Source organism: Coenobita brevimanus, chromosome 98 (assembly GCF_032717465.1).
Source record: "Coenobita brevimanus isolate Jiangsu-jjx chromosome 98, ASM3271746v2, whole genome shotgun sequence".
In the NCBI taxonomy this organism is placed as follows: domain Eukaryota; kingdom Metazoa; phylum Arthropoda; class Malacostraca; order Decapoda; family Coenobitidae; genus Coenobita; species Coenobita brevimanus.
Window position 1 is genome coordinate 36725272 of NC_137051.1, and position 12463 is coordinate 36737734.

Consider the following 12463-nt stretch of genomic DNA (forward strand, 5'->3'; position numbering starts at 1 on the left):
ACACCTGTAATATGTGGCTCTCTCTTACACACACATACACACACACACACACACACACACACACACACACACACACACACACACACACACACACACACACACACACACACACACACACGAAGAGACAGCCACCCTCGGATCTAATTCCCACAAGAAGATGACGTGAGGTAATATCCAGAAATAAAGAAAAAAAAGTATGAAAGTGGGAGGGATACAAACAGCAAAGTACAGTGGCCACAGAAGCATTCACACAGATTTCAAGGCTTCGGTAGTGGTAGAATAATGTTAAACTAAATGAATTTGAACTTCACCGACAGATACTTAGGTTTATCATGTTAGTCTCACGCCAGTTAAAGTCGCCAGGACTGTATATGCAACACTATAAACTACGCTGAAGCTGAAGTGACTTGGTGTTTAGCGTGATGGGACGGCCCCGAGGCTGGGTTTGGGCCCACCTCTTTGCGGTCATTCAAATTGTGTGTTGGTAGTAGTTCCTTATATATGCTTAGGTACATATGTCTGCACCATTTGGATTCTACAAAGATATATACAGGCTCAGATTTAGGTACGAATCATCGTCGATAAATCACTCCAACTTTGACATGCACCGTGCTTCCTACAGATGCCCTTGTCTCAGTGCTTTGCTAACATGGAAAATGGTTAATCCTGTTTGTCAATCTCCCTTCGAAGCAAACGTCCGATCCTACAGTGGACCTAATATGGAGTGACACCGATACAGATGCAACACTACTGGCTACAACACTGACCTGTGGTGGTATGGTGATGCCTGCTAGTGACACCATACCCAGCACTATAATGGGTAACCAACACGCAGCGTCCGTCACCACTATCAGCGTCATCTTCCTCGCCATGTTGGTGGGATGGTGTGGTGATAACAGTACTATATAATACTCACTATATGACACTGTACAAGACTGACCTGTGGTGGTATGGTGACGCCTGCTAGTGACACCATACCCAGCACTATAATGGGTAGCCAACACGCAGCGTCCGTCACCACTATCAGCGTCATCTTCCTCGCCATGTTGGTCTCTCGTCGGTGCAGCAGGTCGGTTCTGACGGCCTCGCTCGATGTCCTCGCCGCCCGGTACATGGCCCAGTACGACCCAGCGATGACGGAGAACGAGGCCAGGTTCAGTACTGGGGGGAAAGGGGACCGGGGTACTGGTTGACTACTGGGAGAGACAGAACCAAGGCACTTCACACACACACACACACACACACACACACACACACACACACACACACACACACACACACACACACACACACACACTCACCGAGGAAGACAAACATCGAGTACTGCCACCCGTTGGGCTTACACACACACACACACACACACACACACACACACACACACTCACCGAGGAAGACAAACACCGAGTACTGCCACCCGTTGGGCTTCTCGTGGGTGATGTGCAGCGCCAGGCAGACCCCAGACCGACCGTAGAAGTTCCTGCAGAGACCAACACCTGTCGCAGTCAGGAGTATGGGTATCTTGGCCAATTAACAGTCTGAAGCTCCTATAACCCACTCTCAGCTGAATCAGATCTTTGGCATTAGTTCTGCGGTTCCTATAACTCAACTCTCGGCTGAATCAAATTTTTTCGCATTAGCTATAGTAGAACAGAAAAGTTGCCAGTTCATGAGAGGTAGTGGCACCAGTATTATCACACTCAGGCTCCTGTTACTTACTCCCGGCTGAATAACGTCGTCTGTCTTATCCTGGGAAAAACTGTCGAGAGAATAGGCAACCAAAGAGGGAAACCTGTACGTTTACACCTGTAACAATCAGTCAGTCACCTACATATCTGACTCAGTAAAAATTACACACACGAAAAAATTGGAATTACACAAGCATGATAGTCATCCATTTCCCAACTGAATGGCATGCCAGAGGTGAATCTATAAACATACAGAAGAGGGGAAACTACATTTTAACAGCGTCAACAAAAGCAACATGAAATACTAGAAGGAAGGAAGGAATAGTGAAGAGTTAGCATCAATGGCTATATGGAGTAGAGGGATGATAAAGGCCGGAAGAAACAGGGAAATATCAAGATGAGAGGCAGGACAGAACAGAAGAGTACAGTAAGAAGAGAAAGACTGGGGACAAAAAGGCCCCTTTTAGTCGACTCTTACGACAGGCAGGGATACCGTGGAAATATTTTTTCTCCCCTTCTCAGGGAATGAAATGCTAGAGTGGTCTCATTCAAAGGAAGGGGAAATTAACATAGCTAACAACCACGGATTTGGGAAGAGGGTGGACGTATGCTCCCCTATTTTTGACAGACCAAAGATTACCTATATGAAAAGAATTAAATTACTTACCAAAATAATATGCAATAAGTATCCTACACCCCCAACATTTCCTTACATGATTAAAACAGGTAAAATAAAAGTGAATTCCTTGATAGTTTAATGCATAGTAATTCTGCTAGGAATCGCGCCTCCCTCCCCGATTGCTCGATGTGCTGGGTCCTGGATAAGCACAAGTCATTCTGTCCGTCTCTCCGTACGTCTGTCTTTCTGTGTCCACCAGTCTCCTCTATATTCCTGGCCAAATCGAGGTATTCGGAGAGGTGAAGCTTTGGACAGGGATGCGTCTCAACCCTGAGCAGATGATTACGTTGGTGAAATCGATCCGAGGTTGTTTCATGTCGTTGGAGGTCATATTTATTTTAAGGGATCAGTTAATGTCTAAATCAATGTGAAAGTCTAACGTGTTTCTTTAACCTCTTCAGCCAAAAAATGTACTGTACTAATATTTTGCATCTGTTCTTGTTGCCTAAATGATGGTTTCGTGTACCTTTGGATGGCCCATTAATTGTGGAAAAATGAAGCCTATCCACCGAAAAATATCTCCTAAGCTGCATAAAATCGTCCGCAGAGAGCAAAGATAAAATACAAAAGACGCTGAAGGAATTACTATAAGTTTTCCTGTTTTATGACAATGTTCGGAGTATATTAAAGTTGTGTATCATGAAAAAAAATAACTAAAGCCAAAAATGATCAATCTATTGCTACGAGAATGCCGAAGTCGTATACTAGTAATTTTACAAATAAAAAAATAAAACTTACTTTAAAGATGAGAGACACAAAAAGCAAGATGATTATTATTACCGCTCATATTTTCCGTATTTTCTTTTTTTTTTCACAATTTTAACAAAATGTGAAAAATATTTTATGACTGTGACTGGCGTTGGAAAGAAAGAATTTATGAGCAAAGGACAGAGGACATCAAGGTATAGATCACATACAACGAACGCCTTTGCCCTTCTTGATACCAATTTGTAAGTTTGTTTTTTTCTAAGCAGCTTAACTGCATATCTTTTATCTAGTCGCATAACTGAGTATTCCAGTGTATTGTTCATTAGGAAATAAGTCATCAACACTACTAGGGAGAATGGAGTGACAACATGAATTACGATAAATAAATAAATAAAGCTTGATGTGTTTTCAGTTCAGTACATATTTCTCCAAAGTCTGTGTGCTAAAATGTTATTACGACGTACAGGATGCCCAGATAAAAGTAGCCCCATGCAGCCAAGCTCTGTGCGGTTTAAAAGTTTGAGGCGAGCGTCCGGAAACTCACTTGTTCCTGGCGAGTGGCTAAAAATGTCCAAGGTTCTTTGACTCAGCCCACCTTCTTGTTTACTTGCGTTTAGTGTCCATCATGCCTTCGTAATCTGTTCTCTATCCACAACACTGTAAAAGCCAATTACAGTAGGCCACAGGTCTACATTTATTTTACACCTTAAGTTCTTGGACAACGCTGATGCGACAGGGTAAGAGCAGAAATGTCAGTGGCTGAATCGGAGCAGTGCACATGGCTGACTGATTTAGGGTGCCGTACACTCAAATACAAAAGTTCGTCCCCCTCTCCTGTCTTTCTCTCATCGGCAGACTCACAGATGCCTGAAAATGACGTAGAGGTTTGAGGTGCATATTATCATCCATATGTAGGTGATCTGGCGTCTTTATCCACTACGTCTCATTCAAATATCTAAGAATCCAGCGATGAGGGGAAAGGTCCATATTCTCGTTGGGTTAGGAGGCTCCCTAGCACCTTTTCCTTAGCGATTTATTTTCCAAACTACCCATAAATATCCTCTTTTTCGCATCTTACATCTTTTTCATATCGACGTAGATTGCATGAATAAAACACAAGAATATAGTAACGGAGCAGAATCAGAAATAAAACGGGAAGGAAGAGGTGTTGGTAAGTTTCATAACCATACGAGAATACCGCCCAAAGAGGCGAGAGAGGGGAGCGGATTTCTGTATTTGATTGTACATGACCTACTGACTGATCCAGAGTAGTGTATACGAGCGAGTGACTAGCCCAGAGGTATGTAACTTAACGGCTACCTTAGTGAACAGCTGATCTGAATTACAGCGACGAACTAGCAAACAGAACGGGGAGTAACGCAACCGTTTGACTGAATGACTGACCGGAGTGTAATCGACTGACTGACTGACAGGCATGACGTTATGAAATCGACTGACTGACTGAGTAGAGGTATTGTAATCGACTGACTGACTGACTGACTAAAGGTATTGTAATCGACTGACTGACTGACTGACTGACTTCAGGTAGTGTAATCGACTGACTAACTGACTGACTAGAGGTATTGTAATCTACTGACTGACTGACTGGCATAAGGCAGTGTAATCGTGACTGACTGACTGGCATGAGGTAATGTAATCGACTGACTGACTGACTAGAGGTATTGTAATCGACTGACTGGCTGACTGACTTCAGGTAATGTAATCGACTGACTGACTGACTAAGGTGGTGTAATCAACTGACTGTTTGACTGACTTGAGGTACTGTAATCAACTGACGGACTGACTGACTAGAGGAAATATAATCGACTGAGTGAGCGAGTTGGGATGCTAGGACTGAGTGGGTGAGTGAGTGAGTGGCCTGAAGTAGTGAATATTTAGGAGTGGTAAAGCTTTGTGTGAATAGGTGTGTGAGTGAATAAGTGAACTTCTAATCTTACGCAATGAATCTCTAGAAGTGATAGAACTGTGAGTGAGTGAGTGACCCAGTGTGAGTGAGTGAGTGAGCGACCCAGTGTGAGTGAGTGAGTGAGTGAGTGACCCAGTGAGCCACATACCTGAAGTAGTGGATGTCCAGGAGAGGCAGGGCAGCCAGCAGAGCCACACACAGCCACACCGCTGCCATGATGGTCTTGGTGGCTCTCATGCTGAGCCGCGGCGCACGGAATGGGAACACTATCACCAACAGCCGTTCCACCGTGATTACTGACGGAACAAGAACAGTACCGACTTAATGGGACTCATCATCATCATCATCATCATCGTCCTGTGCAGTATAGTTACATGGGTACAAACAGGCTTATTATAACACATCATCGTATGGTTACATGAAAGGAGTGGCCACATGAGTCCTCCAACATTTTCTGTCGACATGTTAACACAGCATTAACGAACAAGCGGTTAACTTTTTTACAGCACTAGCGTCTGAATCGTGTTGGCTGAGTTACACGTTACTAGCGGGGATGCCGGGTGGACAGTGAAGTTGGGTGTGGACCTCGACTTTAAGGTTTTATGTTGCATTCAAACCCGCTGTCAGTGAAGTTCCACCCTGTAACACCACATAACTTTTTAAATGATCTGAACACCGGTTTACTTTTTCACTGGGAACTGGATAAATAAGGGATGGAGTAGGCAGCCCGTCTGTTGTTACCCTGGCCGTACTTTAACAAAATCGCTGAGTGCACTGACCAGCGTACCGCACACCACAAGCGTGATCTCACCGATGGACTGTGATGATATCCTGATCAGATACCCGAGGCTGCTGTAGGAATATCCAGTTCCTATGAATCGTAACGTAACTGCCAGGCGGGTTGCAGTTGATACTGCCTTTCCTTGTTTTGTGTCTACTGATGCCTGGGCCAATGTAACGTAACAAACACTCAAAATCAGACATAAACATCCTTCGGAAGTTACAAAGCGCTACAGTGATCCGCAGTTATGCCAACGACAATGCGGTATCACTGCATATCTACGTGATACCATGCTTTTCCGTACAGTTCTCCGACTCAGGGATGTGTGCATCTAGAATGCTGACACCATATGGTCGACGTCAAGTGAGTACGCGCCTGTACGGAAACAATCACTCGCAGTCACCCAAGTGGCAGCACAGATTCAGGTGAGGCTTGAGTCTGCCTTAACCCCTTCAGTCAGACGTCGTATTCTTTACTTTAATCTTGACCTTAACAGATAATTTAATTCAACTCAGGGGAACCTATGTAAGTGACGGTTTGAAAGAAGGGCATATCTAAACCCTCCAGTATGAAAGTTTTGTCTAAGCTAAGTAAAATCACCTGGAGACAACAAGAATACAGTGCACAACCACGCACTCGGACAGAAGGGGTTGATGGCATTCACTGTCATAATCCTGTTTTATTATGGTACTCTTACGGTATGGAGTGAAAAGATATATTGCCAAACTTTTTTATCTCTTTTCCGACTATACATGTAGCTCAGTGGTAATGCTCTAATAGTTATGAGGCTACATGTACTGTGAACTTTGGATAAAGAGACCATGTTACAGCTGCATTGCTAACAAGAAGTATGTGCTACCTATTTTTCTACATCTTCTGTACAACATAAATCGCTGGTGGTGTGCTGATAACACTTCCCCGTTTGGATTCTGTAACTTATTCCTCGTGGACTGAAGGTGATAAATACAAAGGAAATTTTCTTCCATGTACACCAAATGCTCTCTAACACTATCGTAAACCTTGCTCTCCCTTCTTCAGCATCTACCTCTTCTGTCCCAGTCTTTATAACATACCTTTGCTTCTCTTATCTCCCTGCCACATAGTCTTCCTCTACTTGGTTTCCTCTCCTTACCCCCCTCCCTCACCCTCCGTCCATCCTCTCTCTCCATCACTGAATATCTCCCTTGACCTCTGTCGTGCATTCCCCCTTCTCCCTTCCTCCCTCCTTTCCCGTCTGTCTCCCTCCTTCACCCTTTCCCCCTCGCCTCACCTGTCAGCGTGAAGACTGACAGTTCGCTGGAGAAGGTGGAGAAGAATCCCGCCAGGTGACACAGGGATGAGCTCCGCCAGGCTGCGTCGTGGATGAAGTACACACCGCGGTAGTTGATGTCCACCGCGGCGATGATGAGCAGGTACAGCCCCATACACAGGTCCCCAATGGCCAGGTTGGTGATGAGGAACGAATGTACCTGTGTACATGTATATACAGGTACACAGACAGGTACATACACAGGTACATACACAGGTACAGCCCCATACACAGGTCCCCAAGGGCAAGGTTGGTGATGAGGAACGAGTGTACCTGTGTACACACAGCAAAAAAACTATCGTTACAAGGGGGTCCGATGTGTTTCATACTGAACAACCTGGCTGTATCGCTAGGGTTGGTAAGCCTGACAGTGGGTGAGTTGCCAAATAGGACGAGGTAGAAATATGCATGGAAGAAGCAATGGATATAGCTTATAATAAATATGCAACAAACACACGCAGGGATACCAATGGAGGAGGCTGTTATCAAAAACCTTCATTCGTGTGTCATTTTATATCGCGCAGAAGGTGTAACGATAGTTTTTTTGTTGTGTGTACATGTATATACAGGTACACAGAGAGGTACACACAGGTACACCGACGGGTACACATACAGGTACAGTCCCATACACATGTCCCATAGGGCAAGGTTAGTGATGAGGAACGAGTGTACCTGTGTACATGTATATACAGGTACACAGACAGGTACAGCCCCATACACAGATACCCCAGGGCAAGGTTGGTGATGAGGAACGAGTGTACCTGTGCACATGTATATACAGGTACACAGACAGGTACACACACAGGTGCAGCCCCATACACAGGTCCCCAAGGGCCAAGTTGGTGATGAGGAACGAGTGTACCTGTGTACATGTATATACAGGTACACAGACAGGTATATTCACAGGTACACAGACAGGTACAGCCCCATACACAGGTCACTCAAGTCTACGCTGGTGATGAGGAACGAGTGTACCTGCTTTATATATATAGACGGATACACAGATATAGATATAGATAGATAGATAAAGACACAGACAGATAGATAGATAGTCGTGTGTGTGTGTGTGTGTGTGTGTGTGTGTGTGTGTGTGTGTGTGTTTTGGAGGAGTTAGTTACAATCTTCAACAATCCCTCTAAACCTAAAAAAATCTCCCAGGCTGGGTAAAGTGTCTGAAAGTAACCTGAGCAGAATATCATTAGTTTGTCATCGGACTGAATGGGTTGATCAGTTTAGCAAAAGAACTACGAATGGACGACTGAAAAATTCCAAAGTTTCCAAAAGTTCTCCATAATTCCCTTCTATTACACCTTTACCTCTGCAATAATGGCGGTGTTAATTATTGAGTCCTTGGAAGAGAAGACAAAAGAAGAAAAGAAAAAATCATAACCCTTTGTACCCCATGATGTCTCTCTCTCTCTCTTTGATACTGCCATATTTTACTCAGCTTTGTGGAATTTTTTCGAACTGATGGGGTTAGATGGTGCCTTAATTTGCTTCATAAATACCTGAGTTTATTGAAGTGTGGTGTTAGCTAAAATATATACACAGGTAGATCCTCGAGATGAAAGGGTTAACGCTGTCCCTTTTGTCCCAGATATCGATTACACGAGGCTGGAGAGAGAGAGAGAGAGAGAGAGAGAGAGAGAGAGAGAGAGAGAGAGAGAGAGAGAGAGAGAGACTTCCCCCCAAATCAAGCTCCTTTTACCATTTTGTATTTATAACTCTCCAGAAACAACGAATGAGGGAAGACTACCGGAGGAAAAATTCACTCTCAGTCCTTTGCAGGGCGTATTTCCACTTAAACGATTATTTGGGCAAAGTTGGAGGATGCTGTTCAACTGAGGGAGAACCAGCTCGAGAATGGTAAACTCCTTGAATGAACTGTCCTATTTTACTGGGTTATTTTTGCTGCTTCTAGACGATTGTATTCAACTTGGGAAGGACGCCTGGTAGTGTAAGGGTTAATTAAATAAATGCCGTACCTCTCCAGCTTGAGAAACCTCCCCTAAGCAAGCCTTCCCTGGATTTGTCGTCTTGATCAACCCCAGTCTGTCAGACCGACCAGAAGGAAAAGAGACAGAATGAGAAAGAGGAAGGATGAAGCACGCAGCACTACATCCAGTGAGTGGATGATGGGTCGCCACTACGTACTAGTAAGAGTACCAAGAATATACGAGCACTAAACTAATAAGTCATTGTAGTGAAGGGGTAAATGTTAAGAATGGCTTGCTTTATTGTGAGTGGATGAAATGGGAAGGATTGTGGGAAGGGCTGACCATGTAAATAAGACACTGACGAGGAAGTTATTGAAATCAGGAGGAGGAAGGGAAGTGAATGAAAAGGGAATGATTACAAGGAGGTGGAAGTAATACGTGAGATGTTCTGAATCACACAGAATGCATATCGAAAAGAATGAGAGGTGTGTACGGATCTCAAAAGACTGGGCTGATGTCGTACTGTATTTGGTTGAGTGACTCGCTGTTGGTGATACGTAAGAGGCGAAGGGTGAGGTAAACTGAGAAACCACAGAGATAACAGGGTAGAGGACGAGTCTGACTGTGGAAAGGTAACTTTGCTTTGATGCAGTATCTAAACCAAAGCACTGCAGAACACTATTTACCACAGCTGAGAGAGTGAATGTGAGATATAATGAATAAAAAATGTGTACACTCTCCATCTACCCTACTCACCTTGTTGTCGTTCTGGTAGAGGAACCTCCAGAGGATGACGAGGAAGTTCCCAGAGAGTGCGAGGGCGGCGAGTGCCCAGACGCAGACCCTGAGCACCGTGTTGGTCATCAGGTCCTCACACGAACTGAACTGGTCTGGCGGCGGCCGACAGTGCGGCACGTGGCGGGCCAGACAGCACCACCGGAACTCATCCACCCACCTGTATAGGTATACATATAAATACACATATACAAACATAAACACATACACACACGTACAGACACATAATATACATTAACTGGTCTGGCGGCGGCCGACAATGTGGCACGTGGCGGGCCAGACAGCACCACCGGAACTCATCCACCCACCTGTATGTATACACATACACATACGTATATATACACATGTACACACATAAACACATACACAAACGCACAAACACATACGAGCATACATAAACTGGTCTGGCGACGGCCTACAGTGTGGCATATGGGTCAGGCAACACCACTGGACCTCAACCACTTACCTGTGTCTACTGTATATACCTATATACATGTACAGACACAAATAAACATACACACCCATACATGACAGACACACAGTACAGAAGGGCACGTCCTGCGGTGACAGTGTGCGGCAGGTGACACCCCAGACAGCACCACCAGAACACCTCCACACACCTGAACATATAACCACACACACACACACACACACACACACACACACACACAGGTAACACATGAACGGAGGAACTATCTGCATAACACCTGAGAGCGAAAATGTGGCATGTGACAAGCCGGGAAGCAAGGCCGGAATTCCTCCCCCAGCCCATCTACACATACACGGGTACAGTCGGGGTCAGCAGTTGTGTCAGATGGAGGTACAGCTGAAGTCAAAAGTTGTCACAAGAGTCAGTGGTAATGTAAGCACGTAATTTCTACCAGCGCTAATTCCTGGAAATAACTTTTAACTCTGTACTTCCTCCACTACAGACTCTCCGACACTACTTTTTACCACGACTGTACAGATACATAAATATAAGTAACAAGTGACAAGACAGACCACTTGGAAACACACACACACACACACACACACACACACACACACACACACACACACACACACACACACACAAACGAGGACACAGACAGAAACAGCATAAAATAAGTGACGATAAAGATGCAAGAAGAATTGTTCCCTGATGGTGGCAACTTACTCCTGAAACCAACAAGGAAATGAGCTTGTGTGAAAAAAAAAAAAAGTGTAGTAGTAGTAGTAGTAGTAGTAGCTGCAGTAATAATAATAATAATAATAATAACAATAACAAATACAAAATATAAAGAATGCACTACAAACAAATCACTTTACATACGCGAAAAATTACAATCCCTCCTTGAACTTTGAGATGTAACTAGAAATTAACCCTAGAGAAAGATGCTAGTCACGAAACAGTGCCATGGAAAGGGTGCTGAGCCACAGTATTGTCTTTTCCTGCCACTGAGCTACGTGAATTAAGCTTAAAAGGGACAAAAATCTTCAAGTTAAAATGAAAGAACAATAGTAACAGAAGAGATATGTATTAATTATTCCTTATTAATTATTTATTACTAATGATTTTTAAGAGTTCAAGCTACTCCACAATGAGAAAAGAATCGCACATACTCCAAGGCAAACTGTGTGGTCCCAGGTCGGTGTGAAAGTTGAAAGACGAATACCACGTTTCAAAAAGTGAGGGTCTTGGCATTTTCATTTTTCACTGTCAAATATAATGCACAGTTGGCCACCCGTGAATCTGGGCCAGTGTCTGTGTGAAGTGGAGATCTAGTTACAATTTCCGACGTTCATGCATCACAGTTACCTGGTCATTTCAGCTAATATTTGACACCTCCTTTCGCTCATGTCAGTGCCGCCAACAAACATGCGATTATGTCAAGGAGGCCAAGTGTACCAAATGCTAGACCTCTGCCACACATTGATGCTGTACCAGGCTTATATGTAGCAAACTATAAACCTATGAGCAGAATTTCGTCCTCAATTCTATGCCAGTGTTGTGTCCTGCTTCCCGTATTTCCCATTCCTCTCCAAACATCAACAGTATCCTTCCGTATCATGTACTCCTGTTCTGCGCTTAAAATGCTGTCACATTAAATTAGTTTAGGTTTCATTTCCGCAGCCGCCATAGAAGTGTTGGTGAATTTTTGATCATGACTGTAAAGAAAATGAAAAACGGAATGACTAGAACGTGGGATTAAAAAAAAAAAAATGGTGTTCTTTTTTTCATCAACTTTTACCCCGACCTCCATGATCAAACGGTCTGGGTCAGAATATGGGCAATTCACACCTGCGTGACGAGGCTATTTACCTGTTCAATCTGACGCCGTGTGTGTGTGTGTGTGTGTGTGTGTGTGTGTGTGTGTGTGTGTGTGTGTGTGTGTGTGTGTATTACTCTCATCGTCAGACAAATTTATTCACATCAGAAGATATTTCCCTAACAGGCAGGGTTGGTTATTTTTCTTCATTAATCGATTTACACAGCTAGGATACTTTTTGAAACTGATTAAAATCCTCTAGAGTAGCAAGAAATAAAAACAACAAAGAAAAAAGGTATAATAAAAAAACCCACATCCCTGGCTGTTAGAGCTGAATTGAGGGTAACATTCCATGACCCCCTTCTGTCCACCTCTGAAGCGGTCAATCAATTC

General features: G+C 43.9%; 1 protein-coding gene across 1 annotated transcript in view; it reads right to left on the reverse strand.

The window, feature by feature from the left end:
- The window catches only part of LOC145414034 (G-protein coupled receptor GRL101-like), a 208725-nt gene that overhangs the window by 3071 nt on the left and 193191 nt on the right, over nt 1-12463 (reverse strand). The window contains exons 22-26 of the mRNA XM_080283600.1: nt 9783-9981; nt 7051-7249; nt 5148-5295; nt 1386-1477; nt 941-1161 (exon numbers count right to left, since the gene is read on the reverse strand). Of these exons, the coding sequence (XP_080139726.1) occupies nt 941-1161; nt 1386-1477; nt 5148-5295; nt 7051-7249; nt 9783-9981 (859 nt within the window). The remainder of the gene's footprint in view (nt 1-940; nt 1162-1385; nt 1478-5147; nt 5296-7050; nt 7250-9782; nt 9982-12463) is intronic.